Source organism: Lactuca sativa, chromosome 5, assembly GCF_002870075.4.
Source record: "Lactuca sativa cultivar Salinas chromosome 5, Lsat_Salinas_v11, whole genome shotgun sequence".
Taxonomy (NCBI): Eukaryota; Viridiplantae; Streptophyta; class Magnoliopsida; order Asterales; family Asteraceae; genus Lactuca; species Lactuca sativa.
Genome location: NC_056627.2, coordinates 189,771,948 through 189,792,217, shown reverse-complemented (window position 1 = coordinate 189,792,217; position 20,270 = coordinate 189,771,948). Strand labels below are relative to the sequence as shown.

General features: G+C 40.0%; 1 protein-coding gene across 1 annotated transcript; it reads right to left on the bottom strand.

Annotated features, from left to right (window-relative positions):
• Window positions 1-16,345: 16,345 nt before the first annotated feature.
• LOC111882904 (ABC transporter G family member 1) lies at window positions 16,346-19,843 on the bottom strand. The gene is made up of 8 exons (XM_023879275.2): window positions 19,521-19,843; window positions 19,331-19,410; window positions 18,701-19,165; window positions 18,429-18,515; window positions 17,989-18,105; window positions 17,707-17,904; window positions 17,090-17,176; window positions 16,346-16,992 (listed from the first exon to the last, which is right to left on the bottom strand). Exons 1-8 carry the CDS (start codon window positions 19,792-19,794, stop codon window positions 16,360-16,362), a joined length of 1,941 nt encoding a protein of 646 aa, XP_023735043.1. The 5' UTR covers window positions 19,795-19,843; the 3' UTR covers window positions 16,346-16,359.
• Between the last annotated feature and the right edge of the window lie 427 nt (window positions 19,844-20,270).

Below are 20,270 nucleotides of genomic sequence, written 5' to 3'. Positions count from 1 at the left end.
TATATGTTGCCATATATGATATTATTTGTTCGGATCTATGGTCTGTTGCCGACCGGATCTAGAAACCTTATGTGTGTAGGATTCTAAGCGTACGTCTACGATATTAGAACTAGCATGTAAACGTTTCGGAGTGATAAGGATGATTTGAATATCCATCATGATTGAGGATCTAATTTCACCTTATTTGGTGTGTAGATCAAAATGGTGAGAACAAGAAGTGGAGTTGGAAATGCTGACGAAAACAGGAATCAACCACCAGCGATTGAGCCAATACCTGTCGTAGCAGCAACACCTGAGCCAATAACCATGGCTGGTGTGCAATTGATGATTCAGACGATGTTGGATCGTCAGATGGATGAAACTAGACGGTTGCTTCAACAAAATCGTGAAGAACTGTCGATTCGTGTGGAAGAGCCTGAATTAAATGAAGGGCACTCGGAAGGTGGAAACTTCAGTGGGTCTGTTGGTCCAGCCAACCCACCGATAGTTAGGCAAGATAACCATGATGGAATGAATGATAGAATGGGATGCAAGTACAAGGACTTTTTGACTTGAAAACCATCGACCTTCAATGGAAAGGAGGATCCGATTGGGGTTATGGATTGGATCTCCGAAATGGAGCTAGCCTTCATGACGTGTGGCTGCAGAGGTAAGTTGCAAACTATCTATGCCGTGCGACAATTCCGAGGTGGATCTGTTTGTTGGTGGAACACTCTAGGGAAGACTTTGAGCCCTAACGAGCCACTGCAATTGTCATGGGCAGAATTCTTGGTGCAGTTCAAGCGCAAGTTTTGTTCGGCTCAAAATTTGTTGGAGTTGGAGAACAAGTTCCTGACATTGACAAAAGGCAACATGTCAGTTGATGAATACACCAATAACTTCACCGATAAGATGGAGTTTGCCTTGCGTATCGTTCCAGACGAGCTGAAAAAGGTGGATCGGTATGCTAAGGGACTTCCATGGGAGTATGAGGTGCCAGTACGTCAGGCACTTACTCTAGAGGCAGCTATCTGGGCTGCCAAGTCTGTGGAGAACATGATCAAGGGGAGAACCACCGACAAGGCTGATGTTGGTGAGAAAAGAAAGTTTGAGGGAACATCTGGTTCCGGTAAGAAAGGAAAATTTTCGAAATCTGATTCGAAAAAGTTTGGAGGAAAAGGAGGCGAAGCAAAGTGGTGTGATAAGTGTAAGAAAAAGCACTTTGGGAAATGTAGCGAGGATGTGACCTGCTACAAGTGTGGAAAGGTTGGACATTTTGCCAATGAATGTCCGAACAACAAAAGGATGTGTTTTGGGTGTAATGAAGAGGGGCATATTTTGAAAGACTGTCCGAAGAAGAAGGAGGCAGCTAGGCCCAACATTCCACCAAAGCCAAAGGCGAGAGCATTCCAGATGACACTGGAAGCTGCGAAGGATGAAGTTGATGTCGCTTCAGGTACCTTTCTCGTAAATGATTTACCTGCTCAAATTTTGTTTGATTCTGGAGCCAACTACTCCTTTATTTCGCATGAGTTTGGTAGAAAGCTAGCGTTGCCTATTGATAGACTAGATGATGCTTTATTAGTCGAAGTAGCTAGTGGCAAGTTTGTACCTGTTAGTCATCGTATGAAAAGCATCTTAATTGATCTGAATGGGAATAAGTTTCACTAGGAATTATTGCCTATCGAACTAAATGGTTTCGACATCGTGTTGGGAATGGATTGGCTTAGCGCCAATGATGCCGAAATTTTGTGCAAGAAGAAGATAGTTAAAGTAAACCCGCCTGGGAAAGATTCGTTTATGGTGTATGGGGACAAACGCAGAGTGAATTCTGGAATCATTTCTCTAATGAAAGCCAGAAAGTGTTTGACCAAGGGATGTACATCATATTTAGCATTCGTGATTGATGCTAAGAAAGAAAAGAAGGTGATGCAGAGTATTCCAGTGGTGTGTGATTATCCGGAAGTATTTCCCGAAGATCTTCCTGGATTACCACCTGATAGACAAGTGGAGTTCAGAATAGACTTGTTACCAGGAACCACGCCAATAGCAAAAGCACCTTATCGATTAGCACCGACGGAGATGAAGGAGCTGATGATGCAACTTCAGGAGTTATTGGACAAAGGTTTCATTAGACCTAGTTCATCGCCCTGGGGAGCTCCGGTGTTATTTGTGAAGAAGAAAGATGGAAGTATGAGAATGTGCATCAATTACAGAGAGCTGAACAAGGCAACAATAAAGAATAGATATCCGTTGCCGAGGATTGATGACCTATTTGATCAATTGCAAGGTTCGAGCTATTTCTCGAAGATCGATCTTAGGTCAGGATATCACCAGCTGAAAGTAAGAGAGCAAGATATCGAGAAGACTGCATTCAGAACTAGATATGGACACTACGAGTTCTTGGTTATGTCGTTTGGACTAACCAATGCTCCGGCAGCGTTCATGGATTTGATGAATAGGGTTTGTAATCCTTTCCTTGATAAATCCGTGATAGTGTTCATAGACGACATTCTGATTTACTCGAAAAGCCAGGAGGAGCATGGCAGACACTTGCTAGAAGTGTTAGAAGTCTTGAAGAAGGAGAAGTTGTATGCAAAGTTCTCCAAATGTGATTTTTGGATTCGTGAAGTCCAATTCTTGGGTCACGTGGTCAACCAAGAAGGGATAATGGTTGATCCAGCGAAGATCGAAGCTGTGACGAAGTGGGAACAAACGAAAAGTCCCACGGAGATTCGAAGCTTTTTGGGATTAGCCAGATATTACCGCAGGTTTATCCAAGGCTTTTCTTCGATTGCTACTCCATTGACAGCTTTGACCCACAAAGGAGCTACTTATGCTTGGAGTGAGAAGCATAAAGAAGCATTCGAGAAGCTAAAGAAGAAGCTATGCGAGGCACCGATACTTTCTCTACCCGATGGAGTTGAAGACTTCGCTGTTTATAGCGATGCGTCTGGTGTTGGATTGGGTTGTGTTTTGACCCAAAGAGAAAAGGTTATAGCATATGCGTCTCAACAGCTGAAAGAGCATGAAAAGAATTACCCGACTCATGATTTGGAGTTGGCAGCGGTAGTTTTCGCTCTAAAAATATGGAGGCATTACCTCTATGGCACGAAGTGCAAACTTTTCACTGATCATAAGAGTCTCCAATACCTCTTTAATCAGAAAGAATTGAATATGAGGCAACGACGCTGGCTAGAATTACTTAAAGACTACGACTGCGAGATACTTTACCACCCCGGTAAAGCTAATGTTGTTGCTGATGCTCTCAGTCGGAAGGTCAATCTTGAAAGGAAGAGGCCAAGAGCGTTGAGAATTGAAGTTGTCTCGACCATTGTGGAAAGTATAAAGAAAGCTCAAGAGGAAGCTTCTGAGAAAAATGACCGAAAGGAGGAACGTTTGGGTAAACCGTTGGTGTTTGGTACTAACGGTCATGGACTGAAGGTATTCCAAGATCGTATTTGGGTACCTAAGTCAGGAGGAATTAGGGATCTTCTGATGGAAGAAGCTCACAAAACCATGTACTCAGTTCATCCGGGTAGCACTAAAATGTATAGGGACCTGAAACCCTACTACTGGTGGCCGACGATGAAGCTTGATGTTGCAAAGTATGTGGCCGAGTGTGTGACTTGTGCGAGAGTCAAGACACAACATCAGAAACCTTACGGGAGTTTAGAACCATTGCCTGTGCCTATGGGTAAGTGGGAAGACATTGCTATGGATTTTGTCACTAAACTGCCCAGAACAAAGAATGGTCACGACATGATTTGGGTGGTCGTTGATCGATTCACTAAGAGTGCGCATTTCATAGCGGCCAGGGAGAAATGGTCTATGGAAAAGCTTGCGAATTCTTACGTGAAGGAAATTGTGAGACTTCACGGTGTTCCGTTAACGATTGTATCGGATCGTGATAGCCGTTTCACCTCAAGGTTTTGGAAAAGTCTACAAGAGGAAATGGGTACCAAGTTATGTTTAAGCACAGCTTACCATCCGCAGACTGATGGTCAGAGTGAAAGAACAATACAAACACTTGAAGATATGCTGAGAGCATGTACCTTCGAATTCCTAGGTAATTGGGATGAACATTTACCGTTGGTAGAATTTTCCTATAATAATAGTTTTCACTCGAGCATTAAGATGGCACCTTATCAAGCTTTGTATGGACAGAAGTGTCGTACGCCGTCTTGTTGGCTTGAGGCTGGGGAAAAGCAGTTTATGGGACCGGAGATGGTTCATCAAACTGCTGAAAAGTTGAAAATAATTAGGGAAAGAATGTTAGCAGCCCAAGATCGTCAAAAGAGCTATGCTGACAAGAAGCGAAGACCGATGACTTTTGAGGTTGGAGATTCGGTTTTGCTTAAAGTCTCGCCGTGGTGGGGACTTATAAGATTTGGTAAAAGGGGAAAGTTGAGTCCAAGGTTTATTGGACCGTTTAAAGTCCTTCAGAGGATTGGGAACCAAGCTTACAAGCTCGAATTACCCGAAGAACTGAATGGAATTCACAACACTTTTCATGTGTGTTATTTGAGGAAGTTCACGGGAGAAGTTCTCGATATAATTCCAATTTCTGAATTGAGAATTGATGAGAACAAAAGGTTGATTGAAGAAACAGAGGCAATTGTTGACCGAAAGACTAAGAAGTTGCGACGACAAAATGGTTGGGTTAGTGCTTGTCCGATGGAAACACACGAATGGGCCGAATCTCACCTGGGAGACGGAGAGTGACATGTTGAGTCGCTATCCGCATTTGTTTGTTGATGTGTGATTCCGGGGACGGAATCATTCTAAGGTGGAGAGAATTGCAACGCCTGTGTTTCCGGGCTTGACATTTGTAGCAATATAATAGTCTAGGTTAACCTTTGTAACCCGTTTTGAAATAATAAGATTGTATTATTTGAGTATTATGTGTTTTGTGCTTAATTGCTTAATTATGTGGTTTGATTAATTAAGAATAAAAATAAGCGTCAAAATTTAAGTGTAAAATAAACTTAATATCTTTGGTTAATGTTGTAGTAGTTGAAACGAGGTTTCCGAATATATATAGAACGCCCAAATCTGACTTCGTATGAGGAAGTTATGATTTATCGAAGTTCCGGCTTAGCGGTATACAGCCTGAAATACTCGATTTGAGATCGAGCGGTTTTTAGCCGAAGCAATCTAAATGAGAATCGAAGGTCTCGTTGTTGGTATCGAAGCGATAAAATTTAGGCGAGAACGGACGTCAAACGAAGAAGTTATGAATTTATAACAAAGTTTTTCTGTCGCGGCCTATTAAAAATAAATAATAAAAATAAAGTCAAAATTAGCCGACGGAGTCTAAACGAAAGTTGTAGAGTGTGGTCTCACCTTTCCGTGGATATAAAGAACGTCGAAAACGGAGTTCGTATGAAGAAGTTATGAATTTCCAAAGTTTATTAATCATTTTGTATTTAAATTTAAATCAAAATTCGGAAGCATTATCCGAAGGAGTCATCGATCTGATCTGAGGTACGCCCCGCGTACTCGAGTACGCCCCGCGTACTCCGAGGGATGTCGACACTCGCACTCGAGCACTTCGGATACGTAAGCAATGACGTTTTGGGCAGTATGCCCCGCGTAACGCAGTACGCCCCGCGTACTCCGAGGCTCCAGCCTCTATAAAAGGGGATCCGAAGGCAGCCATAATTCTTGTTCATTTCTTCTCTTCTCTCTAGTCTTTTGCATCGTTTTGCGTGCCGATTCCACCCCAAAGCCCCGGTATCATACTCTAGCCTCGAGGCAAGTCCCGAGATCCCGAAGATCCCGAGAAGTGCGGTTCCCGAGTCGAAGCTCTGCCCGCGAGAAGTTCGATTTTTGTGAAGATCTTCCAGATCTGCTGTGGATTACTACTTCTATAAGCCGTAGTGCTGTCCGATCATCTTCTGATCAAGTGAGTGTGTAGTTATTTTCTTCCAAATACAATAATACGAAGTATTATATATAAAATACGTGCTATGTGTATATATTTGGTTGTGTTATGTGTGAATGAGTATTCACTCTCTTCTATCTTATAGATCTGCTTATTTCTTTATGAGATATGTGTTATGTGTGTGTGTGCCTCATCTGTTATGTGATATATGTGTTGATTAAAGCATGCTATACAGGTTTTCTTTAAACTATGTATACAAATGTATATTTTTATCTACTGATATGTTGGGTAGAACATGGGTAGACAGTTGGTGTGTAATAAACAGATGAGAGGCCTCGTTGTTGTTTGATTGAGTCATCTAGCGGAGTTTAGATGACGACCACTGGCTATTCTAGACAGTCTTGTGGAAACATTAGCAGGTTCGCCACCTGTAGGTGTTAATGAACTTGGGTGTTCATTCGCTGTACTCCATCCCCCTCATGGTTGCCTTATTTGACTTATATTGCTGAGGTACCCCCGAAGCATGTGTTGTCGCCCCGATGAAATATTCTTAGACTAGGTCCCTTATGTTAGTTGTTTTAGGGACATTAAAGTGAGAATAACGGGAATGGGTAATTGGGTTATTGTTGGTTGGTGAAAATTAAATATGATATTTATTGTGGGTTGAAAACCCTATATGCTCACCAGGCTCCCAAGCCTGACCCACTCAGTTTTAAATTGTATTACAGGTAGTGGCGGAAGGGCATGAGATGGATGAACCATCAAGTTGTTTTGTTTACAAGTCTGCATATGTTTATATTTGTTATATGACTTGTAATGTATTCGTTTATGCTTATTGGTCTGTATCGGAACATGACACCCCGAGTTTTGATTATAATGAAAATACATTTCTTTTATGAAATGCTTCGGTAAACAATGTTTTATCATGTTTTGTTTTTGGGAACAAATTCCGCAACTCTTTCAAATCAAAAGGATTTACTCTGAAAATATTTAAAAGCATAAATGAAAATCGGTCTTTTCTGGCCGAGATTTTGGGGATGTCACATGGAGGCTGAGGTAAGGGAAAAGAATGAGCCATAAGGGTGTTTATATAGTCCCAACCTCGAACATTAGGGTTTTTAGTAGACACGAGTACGCCCAACATACATAAGCTTATGCCCAGCGTACTAGGGCGCGCCTAGTATGCCTAGCGTACTCTTATGTACGCTTAGCGTACTCCCTCTTTGGCCCAAAGTTTCAACTTTAGCCCCTAAACTCCCCGGGACTCAACATAACTTCTCCGAGGGCTATCAAAGACAATAATTAAAAGAAGGCGGGTTTCGAAATATATCTGCTAGGTTCGGGGCGTTACAAAATCGGAATCAATGTACCTTCCCAACTCGCTACTAGGGGTGTTAGATTGAGATCATTTGGAATTTTTATTCCTCAAAGTATTATAGAGCCGAATTGTTTCGTTATTTTGGTGAACCATATTTTGTTAAATAAACTTCAAACAAATTTTGAAAAACTTTGTTAAATTTTGAAACTTCATTTGATGCAGAATCCATGTCATTATCCAATAAACCCAAATCGGCGGAACAAGTAATAACGGGATGCATTTCTTCAAAATAGTTTTTTTTTTTTTTTTTTTTTTTTTTTTTTTTTTTTAACTTTGCTTTCATCGGTTTCATCATATTAGCAAACATTGCGCTTCTCATTTCAATCTCATCTATTTTCGCACATATTAAAAATATTTGGTTTAAAACTAAACAACTTGTAGGATAATAAACCACCGATAAAAAAGTAGTTGCATTTTTAAAAACATCAAGCATGTCCGTAACAAGTTTGATAGTATCCCAACTTGATTCCGGATAATCTGTAACCTTATTACGGTCCGCAAGGTTTTCATGAAACATTTTTAATGTATCTTTTTGATGTAAGGTACATTCAAACATTTTGCAAGTGGAGTTCCATCGGGTATTATTTTCCCAATTCGGACCTAAAAAGAGGGCATTCACATCGGCACTAATTTGCATATAATTATGATATCGAGCATTACTAGAACTATAAATATCTCTTCGCATGTCTTTGAAACCATCTTTTATAATTTCAATACTAGTTAGTCCATATTGCACCGCCAAATTAATGATATACGCAACACATCGACTATGAAAAAAACACCATCGTAAATTAGTTTATATTTTAGTTTTAGTGTCCAACTGTGACGGTGTTGTTTGATGCATTTTCAAAAGATATATAAAAAGATTTTCCTTCAAGTTTATAAGTTTTGACCAAACAATCCAAAATTTAAAAAAAAAATTATACCGGTGTGCCGATACTCAAACAATTCAAACGTAATCGTACGCTTCATCATTACCGAATTATTTAGATTAATCCAATGAGCGGTAACACAAAGGTATGCATCTGGTGAACAGCGAGGAGCCGTTCAAACATCACAAGTTAAATTCACACCGGTTTCTAAAGATTGAAATCCTAAAATCATTTCATGTTTTGCAAGTTTCCACATTTCAATACAATCACATCTAATAGAAGTATGACTCACATGGCAAGATTGTAGTTGGAGAGTATCTTGGATGAGTGAAGTCAATCATGTATTGTCGAAGTGGTCAAAAGTCTAGCATTCTTGAATCACGAACTTCTCCATCCTATCCCGAACTCTAGCAAAATCGTAACTCCACAATGTTCTATCATTCATCATTGTTGTTTGATTATGCCCCAACCCAAATTTCACCGTAGGTAATATCTTGGTCATATGTGTTTTCAATGTCGAATTCCCATCTTCATTGAAAAAAGTACCACATTTCTTGCATCACGCTTTTCTTGGACCGATCGACATTACACACAAATCAAAATTGTCCAAAATAGCTAGATTTCTATTTGTTTCTTTGATGCTAACAATGGTAAGATTGTTCGATAAATCCCCAACACCAACAGAAGTCGAATCCATTTCTTGAACTAAGAGCATTTTTTTTATTTACTAGCAATTTATACTATCAAGTATTGGTTTAACACCCAAAAATTCAAGCAAATTTAAACTTTTAAAAACATGTCATGTTCATCAAAACATTACAAATTTAGTTCTCAAAACATTGATTATCAGAGTCTTTTCCCAGAAACATAACATAGTAGGAGGAGCTGTACGATCACGCCTTAGCCTTGCCACGATCCCTTGAGGTACCTGAAACCATAAACTGAAACTGTAAGCCCGAAAGCTTAGTGAGTCACCCCAAAATACCGATACACATACAGTCCACATAGCAATATCAACAATAGCATATCACGTCAATCAAAACAGAACAGTGTGTACTGGGTCCACAACTTTAAAAGCTGGACTACCCCTGGGCCCTCAGTATGAGTCTGGAATGCCTACCGGGCACTCAGCTCGTATCTGGAATGCCATCGAGCTCTCAGTACGAGTCTGGAATGCCTAACGGGCCCTCAGCTCGTATCTGGAATGCTCCCGAGTCCTCAGTATGAGTCTGGAATGCCTACTGGGCCCTCAGCTCATATGTGGAATACTCTCGGGTTTGTTGGCTACCGCACAGAGCAGTACAACCTCAACCCACCCCACACAACATGTCGACATGTAACAGATAAATGCATAAATAGGTAATCAATCAGTATCACAGGAAGTCCTACAGATCTACCCGACTAGCATATCAACTGGCATACATTACTTACTCAACTCAACATATCAATAACTACTAGGATATCAAATCCATTGGGCCGGCCTTGGTGCCTTAGACCCTTTGGTATAGTGAGGATAACTCACCTCGAAACGTCAACTCACAGAAATTAGTTCCAACCTTCGGGTTAGTGTCACGAATCCCACCACCTCTATTTATTACAAATTGCATACATAAGATTCTGATCCTTCTAGAACTGTCCTCAAAAGTCAACAGATCAACTTAGGTCAATGGTCAAAGTCAACAGTCAAGGTCAACAGTCCATGTTGACCTGACTCGCCGAGTTCCCTCGGCCACTCACCGAGTTTCCTTGGCTTCCGGGGCACTCGCTGAGTCATCGAGTGACTCGTCGAGTTTCCCTCGTTTTTCGACTGAACTCTAAAGCCACTTGTCGGGTTTCCTAAGCGAAACTCGACGGGTGCATACATGGGCATATCCTTAGGAAAGTTCATCTGACTCGCCGAGTTGTTCATCAACTCTCCGAGTTTCATGACGATCTTCATCGAACTCGCCGAGTTGTTCATCCAACTCGTCGAGTTCACGACTTTCTTCACTGGACTCGCTGAGTTGTTCATCAAACTCGTCGAGTTTCACGGCTTCCTTCATCAGACTCACCGAGTCATCCTTGTGACTCGCCGAGTCCGTTTGGTCTTTTTCCATACAGACTTATTCTGAGCCATGCAGTGGCTCCAATTCATAGATCTAGGCTTCTATGGTATACTTATCACGTAAAGTCACAAAATTTATGTACATGCATTGCATTTAAGGCTCTAAATGCCAAGTCTAAGCTCTTAATGGGGCTTCATGCCCAAGAGGGACCTCATGCATGATCAATTCTGAGACTTTATGTTTCTAGAGCTTAAAGAGGGTTCATATCTGAAGCTACAACTTCAGATCCAACTCATTGTTCAACTATCAACCTTTAAGATCCATAGAAAACCCTAGAACGTCAATGAAAGGAAAACTCACAGAAGAGATGGTAATTTAGGGTACCTCTGGAAGATGACAATTGAAAGTAGTGCTGATTTCCCCACCTAACTTGCTCCAACCTCCTCTTCCTTCAAGCCTTCTCCTTCAAAATCTTCAAATCAAGCTTCACACACTCAACAAGCACACACACTTGAATCAGGGACTCACTAAGACTGTAAAGAGACCCAAGGGAGGCTAAGGCTCCTTTAAATAGGAGCACAAACCCCAGGAATTAGGGTTTTACTTGCCAGATCCTACTCGCCAAGTCCCACTAGTAGACTCGCCGAGTCAGTCACTTAAGTCGCGATCCAATCCCGCTGCTACTTGACGAGTAGGGTAACCGACTCGTCGAGTAGGGCCAAAACCAAGAAACTATAATTTGAACAATACCTGAGAATCGAGGCGTTACAACTCTCTCCCACTTGAACTAGACTTCGTCCTCAAAGTCCGCTGGACTAAACAATGCCGGATAGTGCTCGCACATCTCCGCTTCCGGCTCCCATGTCCACTCGGATCCCCTCTGATGTTCCCACTGTACCTTTACTAAAGGTATTTCCTTGTTCTGTAGAATCTTCGTCTTTCTTTCCAAAATGGCCACAGTCCTCTCCACATAGTTCAGGCGCTTGTCGATCTGAACATCATCCAATGATACCACAGCCTCCTGGTCCGTAATGCACTTTCGCAACTGCGATACGTGGAAGGTATTGTGGATCCGACTAAGCTCTTCCAGAAGCTCTAGTCTATAAGCCACCTTGCCAACCCTTGCGATGATCCTGAATGGCCCAATGTATCAAGGGCCCAATTTTCCCCTTTTCCTGAAACGGATCACACCCTTCTACGACGAGGCCTTCAGAAGTACCATGTCTCCGGTATGGAATTCCAATTCAAATCGGCGTTTGTCAGCGTAACTTTTCTGCCGACTCTGAGCTGTCTGCAATCTCTATCTGTCTGCTGAATCTTCTCTGTTGTCTGCAAAACCACCTCCGTCCGGCCAATTACCCTGTGACCCACCTCCCGCAACAAATCGGAGTGCGACATCTCTGCCCGTACAACAGCTTGAATGGCGGGGCACCAAGGTTAGAATGATAGTTGTTGTTGTAGGCGAACTCTGCAAGCGGTAGGTGAGAATCCCAGCTCCCACCGAAGTCGATGGCACACACCCTTAGCATGTCCTCCAGGGTCTGAATAGTCCGCTTGCTCTGGTCGTCTGTCAGAGGGTGGAATGCTGTGCTGAAGTGCAACCACGTGCCCAGCTCATTGTGAAACTTCTGCCAGAAATGGGAGGTAAACTTGACATCCCGATCCGAGACAATGGAAATGGGAATCCCATGGCGAGACACGGTCTCGCAAACATACACCTCGGCCAACTTCTCGGCCGACGAACTCTCCCGTATGGCCAAGAAATGGGCACTCTTGGTCAATCGATCCACGATGACCTAAATAGAATCGAATCCATTCACCGTCTTTGGCAACTTGGTGATAAAGTCCATCGTGATCTGCTCCCACTTCCACATGGGAATCTCCAGGGGCTGCAGCTTGCCATGCGGCCTCTGATGTTCCGCCTTGACCATCCTGCAGGTCAAGCACCTCTCGATGTACCAAGTGATCTCGCGCTTCATACCCGGTCACCAATAGCTCAAACTCAAATCCCGACACATCTTTGGTTTTCAAGCTACAACACATTTACCAGATGTTGTGTTTTATAGTTATGCCAAAGACAATATAGATTGAAAGGAAAATATGCAGAAATAGTTTGATCCTCAAAAGGCTAATGGTATATGACATATTATAAAATTATCAAAAGAAAAAAAAGCGTATTTCATGTAGATGGGTCTTTAAAATTAAGTATTAATTCAATGGTTATGTGGGACGTCACAAAGCAAGGCTCATGGTCAAGGGTTTGCAAAAAAACTTCATGTTGATTATCATGAAATATTTTCTCCTGTAGTCAAGTTTAACAATGTTTCAACAACTGTATCTCTTGCAGTAAATATAGGATGGAAAATACATAAATTTGATATTAACAATGCATTTCTTCATGGTAAATTGCATGGAGAAGTTTATATGAATCTTCCCTAGGCTTGCTCGTTGAATCACTGTAACGCCTCATTCTTGGTACACATTTAATTGTATATTGTGTATTTTTGTAGAGCTACTCGACGAGTTGGGAGCCCCAGAGCTCCCAACTCGTTGAGTAGAAACGAGATTGGATGCGGGTTTTAAGCCATCTACTTGATGAGTTAAGGGGCCCTCAACTCTACGAGTAGGTCTTCTAGAATGAAACCCTAATTTCGGGGTTTTGCACCATATTAAAGTAACTTAATCCCCACTTTATGGCCTCATTTCCAGCCTCTAAGTCCCAAACCCTAATCCATGAAACCCTAGAGTATTTTGTGAGTGTATGAGCCATATTTAGTAATCTTGTGTGTTCTTGAAGCTTGAAGAAGAAGGAGTTATAAGGCTCAAGGAAAAGATAGTTGATCCAGAAACTTCCCTCCATCCTCATGATTTTCTAGTAATCAAGTCTCCATCTTGGCTATTAGTTCACTAGATCTTCTTATGTCCATTTATGGAGGGGTTTTGGTTCAAGAACCTTGATCCTTGGGACATGGATGTCCCAAGTGTTTTACCTTTCAGATTTGGGATCTAGAAGGGGTTTCATGGCATAAAGGTGCAACTTTATGACCATGGAAGCCCCATGCAAGCTTAAGGACGTTTTTATGGACTTTTAAGCCCAAAAGGGCCATGCATGGAAGTAAAGTCCGAGACTTTATGTGTTCTTTGGGTGTTTAGGACCTAGATCTAGGTTTTCATGCTTTGGGTTAGGGTAATTAGGCTTTTGGACAAAGATCTATGTCCTAAAGAAGTAGGGTTTGAGCTAAACCCATTAAGAAGGACTATAAGCGGGTAAAGTTGGAAATTTGCCCTTAAGAAGGCATTTCCAGTACTTAGAGGAGTTATGGTGTTTAGATTTGAAGAATAGAGGCTTAATCTGCGAAGATGGACCAAACAGACAAAGGAACTAGTCGAGTCTATAGAGGAACTCGATAAGTTAAGACGTTTTGTCCCGTTTTCTGTTTATGGTAGAATTCGTCGAGTCTGAGGATAACTCGACGAGTTGATTCATCAAATCACAACCATTAGTAGCCAGGGAACTCGACAAGTCAGGGGGGTGACTCGACGAGTTAGATCGCGATTTGAGGGTTTTAATTCTCGGCGAGTTGATGAAGCAACTCGCGAGTCGGGTCAACCCAGAACGTTGACTTTGAGCAGAATGTTGACTTTGACCAGGAGTAAAACGGTCATTTTACCCTTAGAAGGATTCTCAGTTTCTGAGTAAGTGTTTATTGTGAAACTTATAGCCAGGGAGTCGTGTGAGCAGCCATTAGAGATTCCTCACTTGAGATTTCAGCTGCCAGGTTGAGAGGTGAGTTTTCCTCCAGTAGGAACGGGTTGAAGGCAACAATACTGACCCGTTTACATATGTTAGCATTTTCCGGACATAGGTCTGATGCTGGGGATAGCTGGATGTGGATTATATATGTTCCGGACTTCGGTCCGATGTCGAGGCAAGCCCGGGGAATGTTTGTATGCTTGATGTCTTCGTGATTCTTGCATGTGTTTGTTTATGTGTTCCCGACTTCGGTCCGATGTTGGGGCAAGCCTGAGGAATGTTTAGCTTATATGTTATGTGTTATGTGTTCCGGAATTTGGTCCGATGGCAGGGCAAGCCCGAGGAATGTTTAGCTTATATGTTATGTGTTATGTGTTCCGGAATTCGGTCCGATGGCAGGGCAAGCCCGATGAATGTTTATATAGTTATGTTATTTTTTATGTGTGATATGCATGTTGCTATGTTATACATATACTGGACTTCGGTCCGATTCCGGGCAGGGCCCGATGCCTGGCGGGGCCGGATGCCGGATTCGTTCGATGCCAGGCGGGACCTGATGTAGTGGGCAAGGCCCAATGTATGCTATTATGTGTTTATGTGTATGGTATGTGATAATTTGGGGAGACTCACTAAGCTTCGTACTTACAGTTTTCAGTTTTGGTTTTAGGTACTTCCACTAGCAAGAAGAAGAGCTCAGGACGACTGCATGACACACAACATAGCTTTTAGCCTGGGATGTTTTGACTCTGATATTTTGACATGTGATTTGATATAGTATTTTGATACGATGCTTTGAAATACATGACTTATGATTTTATTATTATGATGTTTGATGAATTATGGCTTTCTTAAATGACTTAAAAAGAAATTCTGGACTACATTTTTGGGCTGTTACAATCACTATCTTATGTTTGTCGTTTAAAGAAGTCATTGTATGGTCTTAAACAATCTTTGAGATAGTGGTATTCGGAGATGTATGTTGCTTTACCGTGTAAAGGCTACTCGCATTCCTTGAATGATCATTCTCTTTTCTTGAAGAAACTTTTTGGTAGAAATCTCACGGTTGCAGTTTATGCAATGACATCCTAGTTACCGGTGATGATGCTCATGAACTATCATCTATGAAAGAGTTTCTTGATGATCAATTCAAAATAAGAGACTTGGGATTTGTTCATTTTTTCTTGGTTTGGAATTTAGTAAAGTCAAGGAAGGTAGGGTGGTTCATCAACATAAGTTTGTCATGGACTTGTTACATACTTATTATGTGGATGGTGAAAAAAAGCTTCTACTCCACTTATAGCAAACTCACACTTGTTGCCAAACATAAGAGAACCTTTATCTACTCCTACAATCTACAAAATTGATTGACAAAATAAATTTTTTTCCTACATACTTGACCTGGCATAGCTTATCCGGTTCATCATTTAAGTCAATTAGAAAATTGATTGATAAACTCATCTTTTGCTACATAGTTGTCAAGACTTACACTAGTACAAAACTGGGCTAATTAGCTTATTCGGTTCAACATTTATGTCAAATTAATCAACAACCATTCTAATATCATTATGCAATTGCTCTTCATGTGTTAAAATACTTTAAAAGAATCGCTTTTTAAGGTTTTATTCTTAATAACAAAGGATGTTTTCACCGTAAAGCATATTATGATTCATATATTGTGATTCATATTGGCTACTCCTATCTCATGGGAATCAAAGATGCAAGTTACCGTTTCTTCTTCTTCGTCCGAAGTTAAATACCAATTTATGAGAAGAATTTGTTCAAAGTTATCATGGCTAAGTCAACTCTTAAATAGATTACAAGTCAAGGATATCAATCCAATTCCTTTGAAATCCGACAATGAAGCTGCATTATATTGCAAATAACCCCATCTTTAATGAGAGAACCAAGCATATCGAGCTTTATTATCACTTTGTTTGAGCAAAACTTAATGCTCTCTCTCTCTCTCTCTCTCTCTCTCTCTCTCTCTCTCCCTCCCTCCCTCCCCCCTCTCTCTCTCCCTCTCTCTCTCTTTCTCTCTCTCTCTCTCTCTCTCGTGTCCATAACCAATTGGCTGATGTTCTTACAAAGGGTTTACCTCCTGCACTCCGCATGCCGTTATTAGGGTACTTCAAAGCTGAGCTTATCTCCATACCCTCCTGCTTGGAGGAGAGGGGGCGGGGGGTGTTAGGTTACTTGAAAATTCAACACGTCAACATTACATGTACATTCTAGTTAGCTAAATTAGTCAGTGAAGTAAGTTGAGAAAGTTTGTTAGAAAGTTGTTAGCTTGTAATGTAACTGTATATTCCCACTATGTACTCATGTACGAGATTCATTACATTCAATCAATGGAATTCGTTATTCTGTCTCATTCACGAATGTAACAATTCATATAGAGAATAGAATGTGAAACAAACAACATATGGGGTTTTGTAGAAGGATTTCTACTTTCCAAAAATAGAAAACACCATAAAATCTTTAATAATAGGCTTCATTCTCTCTATTATTTTAATAGTATAAAAGAGTATAATCCTGTATGCAACAACCATACCAAACAAGATTCCCAGGTCAATCCACTTAGAGTATCGCATCTCGATTTGCAATGCACTTTTCAATATCGTCTCACCATCAATTGTAGGAGGACCTCCTGAATACTCAGGGAACTTTAGCCCTTCAAACTCATTTTTGTATAATCCTTGTAATACATACCTGTGGAAGGAAATATAGTACATAGGGTATCTCCAGAAAACATGGGGTAATTCATTTGGCAATCGAAAGAACCCTGCCCCTAGTATCATCAATCCTTGGATTCCAGCACCAGATATGATGCCCATGAGAAAATTTGGAACAATGGTAGCTACAATCATCATAAGACATTCAACCAACGTCATTGATGCAAAGAGTACTAACGCAAAATAGATGAATAATCTGGGTTCTCTTTGAAGTCCTATGAGAAAGTAAGTTATTGCTCCTGGGATTATAGAGACGAGAAGTAGGTATGGCATTGAAGATATGGCATGGCTGATAACGAATGATCCAACCGTGTAGTGCCCATCTAATCTTTCCCATTGAAAGACCTATATGCAGATGTAGTTATGATATAGCTATTACAAAAGGAAACAAATTCAAGTGCATTTTTTTTTATACAAGAACACATGAGATGTATCAACCGACCTTCATTTCCTCCACCAAGGAGGGGAACCCGCCAATGGCTAAAATGGTCAGGAATGTAGAAACAAACAAGAACAATGAAACCCTATTCTGTGCCATTAGGAAACAAAACAAACTAGTGTTAGTACGTATTTCAACAAATGAACAGAAACACAACCGAAGACAATTTCTTGACCGACATTTTGTTTTTTCTTAAACGATGACATTGCTGATAGAACTTTGTAACAAACGACATAAAATTGCAACGAAAATCCCTACTGCTTCATCAAACTTTATAAATGCCAAATTCTTTTCAGCAAGCATGGAAAGTGTTCAAATGATTTCCTACTGTTAACTGACATTACTATTTTCCTTAAAGATCCATGATTGGAATACCAATAAACTGTAGATCAAAGTCAATTCCGAACAAAGTCTGGAAATCAAAATCTGATACACCTCTATTTTTGTAGGGTACTTCTTTAACTATTATAAGTTTTGTCATAAAAAACAGGATTTTCGCTTGGGCGAGCTTTTGGGAGCTTTACGAAAAAGCTAGAAGTAATTAAGTGGTGAAATTATGAAAAAAAGATCGACCTACTCTTTTAGGGTAGGGTTGTTACCCATTCCAACGTAAAACTTACATGTATGGAGCTGAATCCTGTGTCAATTTGGAAAAAGACTGTTCCTAGCGATAAACCAAACCCAATATATAAGGCAAGGCGCAACCAGTAATATGCTGGATCGCGGTGCATGTTTATAAATGATCTTTGCGATAATACAGAGCACTGTGTAATGAAATTGGCTTGTAGCCTTCCTTCTCTCAGAATTAGGTCTCCTTCCTATAAAAACACATTTTTTTGTTATATTCTACTATAATGTATATAACCTTTGTCGTACGAAAGAACACAGCAAGTATCATGTACCTCTCCACATATCGTGGATATTTCACTTTTCACTTCCATATATATCGCAGATGACTTGTAGGATTCAGCAAGTTTGTTGATTACATGCTCATCACGAACCTTTTCACTAACAGTGTCCTGATTTTATTACAGCAAGAAAGGGATTATATTTCAATTAAAACCAAGCTATGATTCAGTAAGATGAATCATAGCTTACAAGATCTTTATGATTCAGTAAGATGAAGTTTCAATTAAAACCAAGGATGTCATATTGAATTCTATGACTATCTATGAAGTACCAGTACCACTCAGATAATTGAATAGATAGCGACCTTTACAATTGTCCTGACTTCTAGCTTTTTCGAAATACGATGTCGCATGACCATATGTTTTTATTTTTTTGTTATTTTTAATTAGTTTTCTCAATCTTTTATTACAAAGATCGAACAACTGTAACCTACCTCATTAAAATCTATGTTGATAGTCATAAGGTAGTGATCCGCAGGACTCTCGAGATCTGGGCAAGGAAAACCATTTACTGCAAAGAACTGAAAATAACAATATATAGTAGTTATAATTAAATTAAACTTCTTCTGATATTATAATATATTTCATAAACACATGATGAATATATATATATATATATATATATATATATATATATATATATATATATATATATATATATATATATATATATATATATATATATATATATATATATATATATAACCTTATTTGCAGCCAAAGTAGGACCAAAGTATATTGTTTTCCCCAAAGAGAGAAGACAAAGATTGTCAAAGAGTCGGAAAACATGACTACTAGGTTGATGGATTGCTGCTAAAACCGTCATCTGGTATTGGCGAGTGAGCTTGACAATCTGGTTCATGACATGGTATGAAGTTGCGCTATCAAGACCACTCGTAGGCTCATCAAGCAACAGAAGTTTGGGGTGTGTCAAGAGTTCTAAGCAGATGCTTACGCGCCTCTTTTGACCACCACTAAGTCCTTTAACACCCCAGCCTCCTATTCTAGTGTTCACACAATCTTGGAGTCCCATCTCCCTTATAGTTCTATCTGCTCTCTCCCTCTTCTCAGATCTTGGCATCATTTTAGGCAGTTGGAGTTCAGCTGAGTAGTAGACGGCTTCTTTCACAGTTAGCGTCCACATTAAAACTTGTTCTTGAGTCATGTATGCCTATATACAATATAAAGCAGATCAAGAAACCAGATAAGTTCTAGACTTTGTAAAAAATGAGTTCACATATGGAAGAAAAGAAGATGAAAACTTTTCTACTTTATTATATTTTCATCAATTAATTAAGAAAAAAGTGATTCACTGTAGGATTGCTTGCTTCCATACCAGTGTGCCATAGGTAAGCCTCTGTTTACGTCCGTTAATGAGAATTCGTCCTGTCTGCCTTGTATTGGAAGCCAATCGCCCTAGAATTAATATTAAACACCAAATGATCTAAAATAGTGTCGTTTATATACAACAACATGCATATAACACGTGCGTTAAAAATGTAAGGATAAACTAGAGAATTACATACCAGCCAATGAATCAAGGAGAGTGGATTTGCCACAACCAGAAGGACCCATAATCGCAACAATCTCTCCTGGTTTAGCATAACCAGAGACACCAGAAAGTATAGATTTACATCCATCTTTTCCTGTATTCCACTCTGAGCTTGAAACAACTACTCTAAGTTCTTCCCATGTCAGGTATGCTAAACTCCTCCTTTCGTACACAATACCCAACTCACACTCAACAGTTCTGACGTCTGGTTCTAGACTAATTCCATTGATTTGTACCTGACTACCCATGCATGCAAGATCAAATCGCAAAATAAATAATTATTGAGAGAAAGGGTAACTTTCGAGCAGTTCGTAAATTGTGTCCTTGGTGTGGGCTATATGTCTATTTATAACTAGCTATAATCATGGATTTTTTAGCAAACTTTTTGGGGTTATAACACGAACACATCATCAAACAAAAAACTATACAATATAACTACCGACATCAATTTATAAAGCAAGTAACAAAACAATAATAAAATTATGAAAAAAAGAATTATTCATTAAAACTTATAAATTTCCAAATATTTTATAAAACTTTCCGGTTATAAAAAGGCTCCAATACTATACAATATGGATAAAAAATAGAACATAAATATGTAATAAAAAGATGTTTGGATAAAAGTTTTCAAACCAAAGTTTCTTTCTTGGTTCACACCAATAACTCAAAAATGCAAAATCAAAAATAACTAGAACGTGGGATCAAAATTCTAAAAACCCTAAAG

Coding starts and splice junctions, on each gene's coding strand:
- LOC111882904 (XM_023879275.2), bottom strand. CDS start 19,794: ATGGGTAGTCAGGTACAAATCAATGGAATTAGTCTAGAACCAGACGTC. Junction 19,166..19,330: donor GGCTTACCTATGGCACACTG/GTATGGAAGCAA, acceptor TATTGTATATAG/GCATACATGACTCAAGAACA. Junction 17,177..17,706: donor CAGGATTCAGCTCCATACAT/GTAAGTTTTACG, acceptor CTAATGGCACAG/AATAGGGTTTCATTGTTCTT.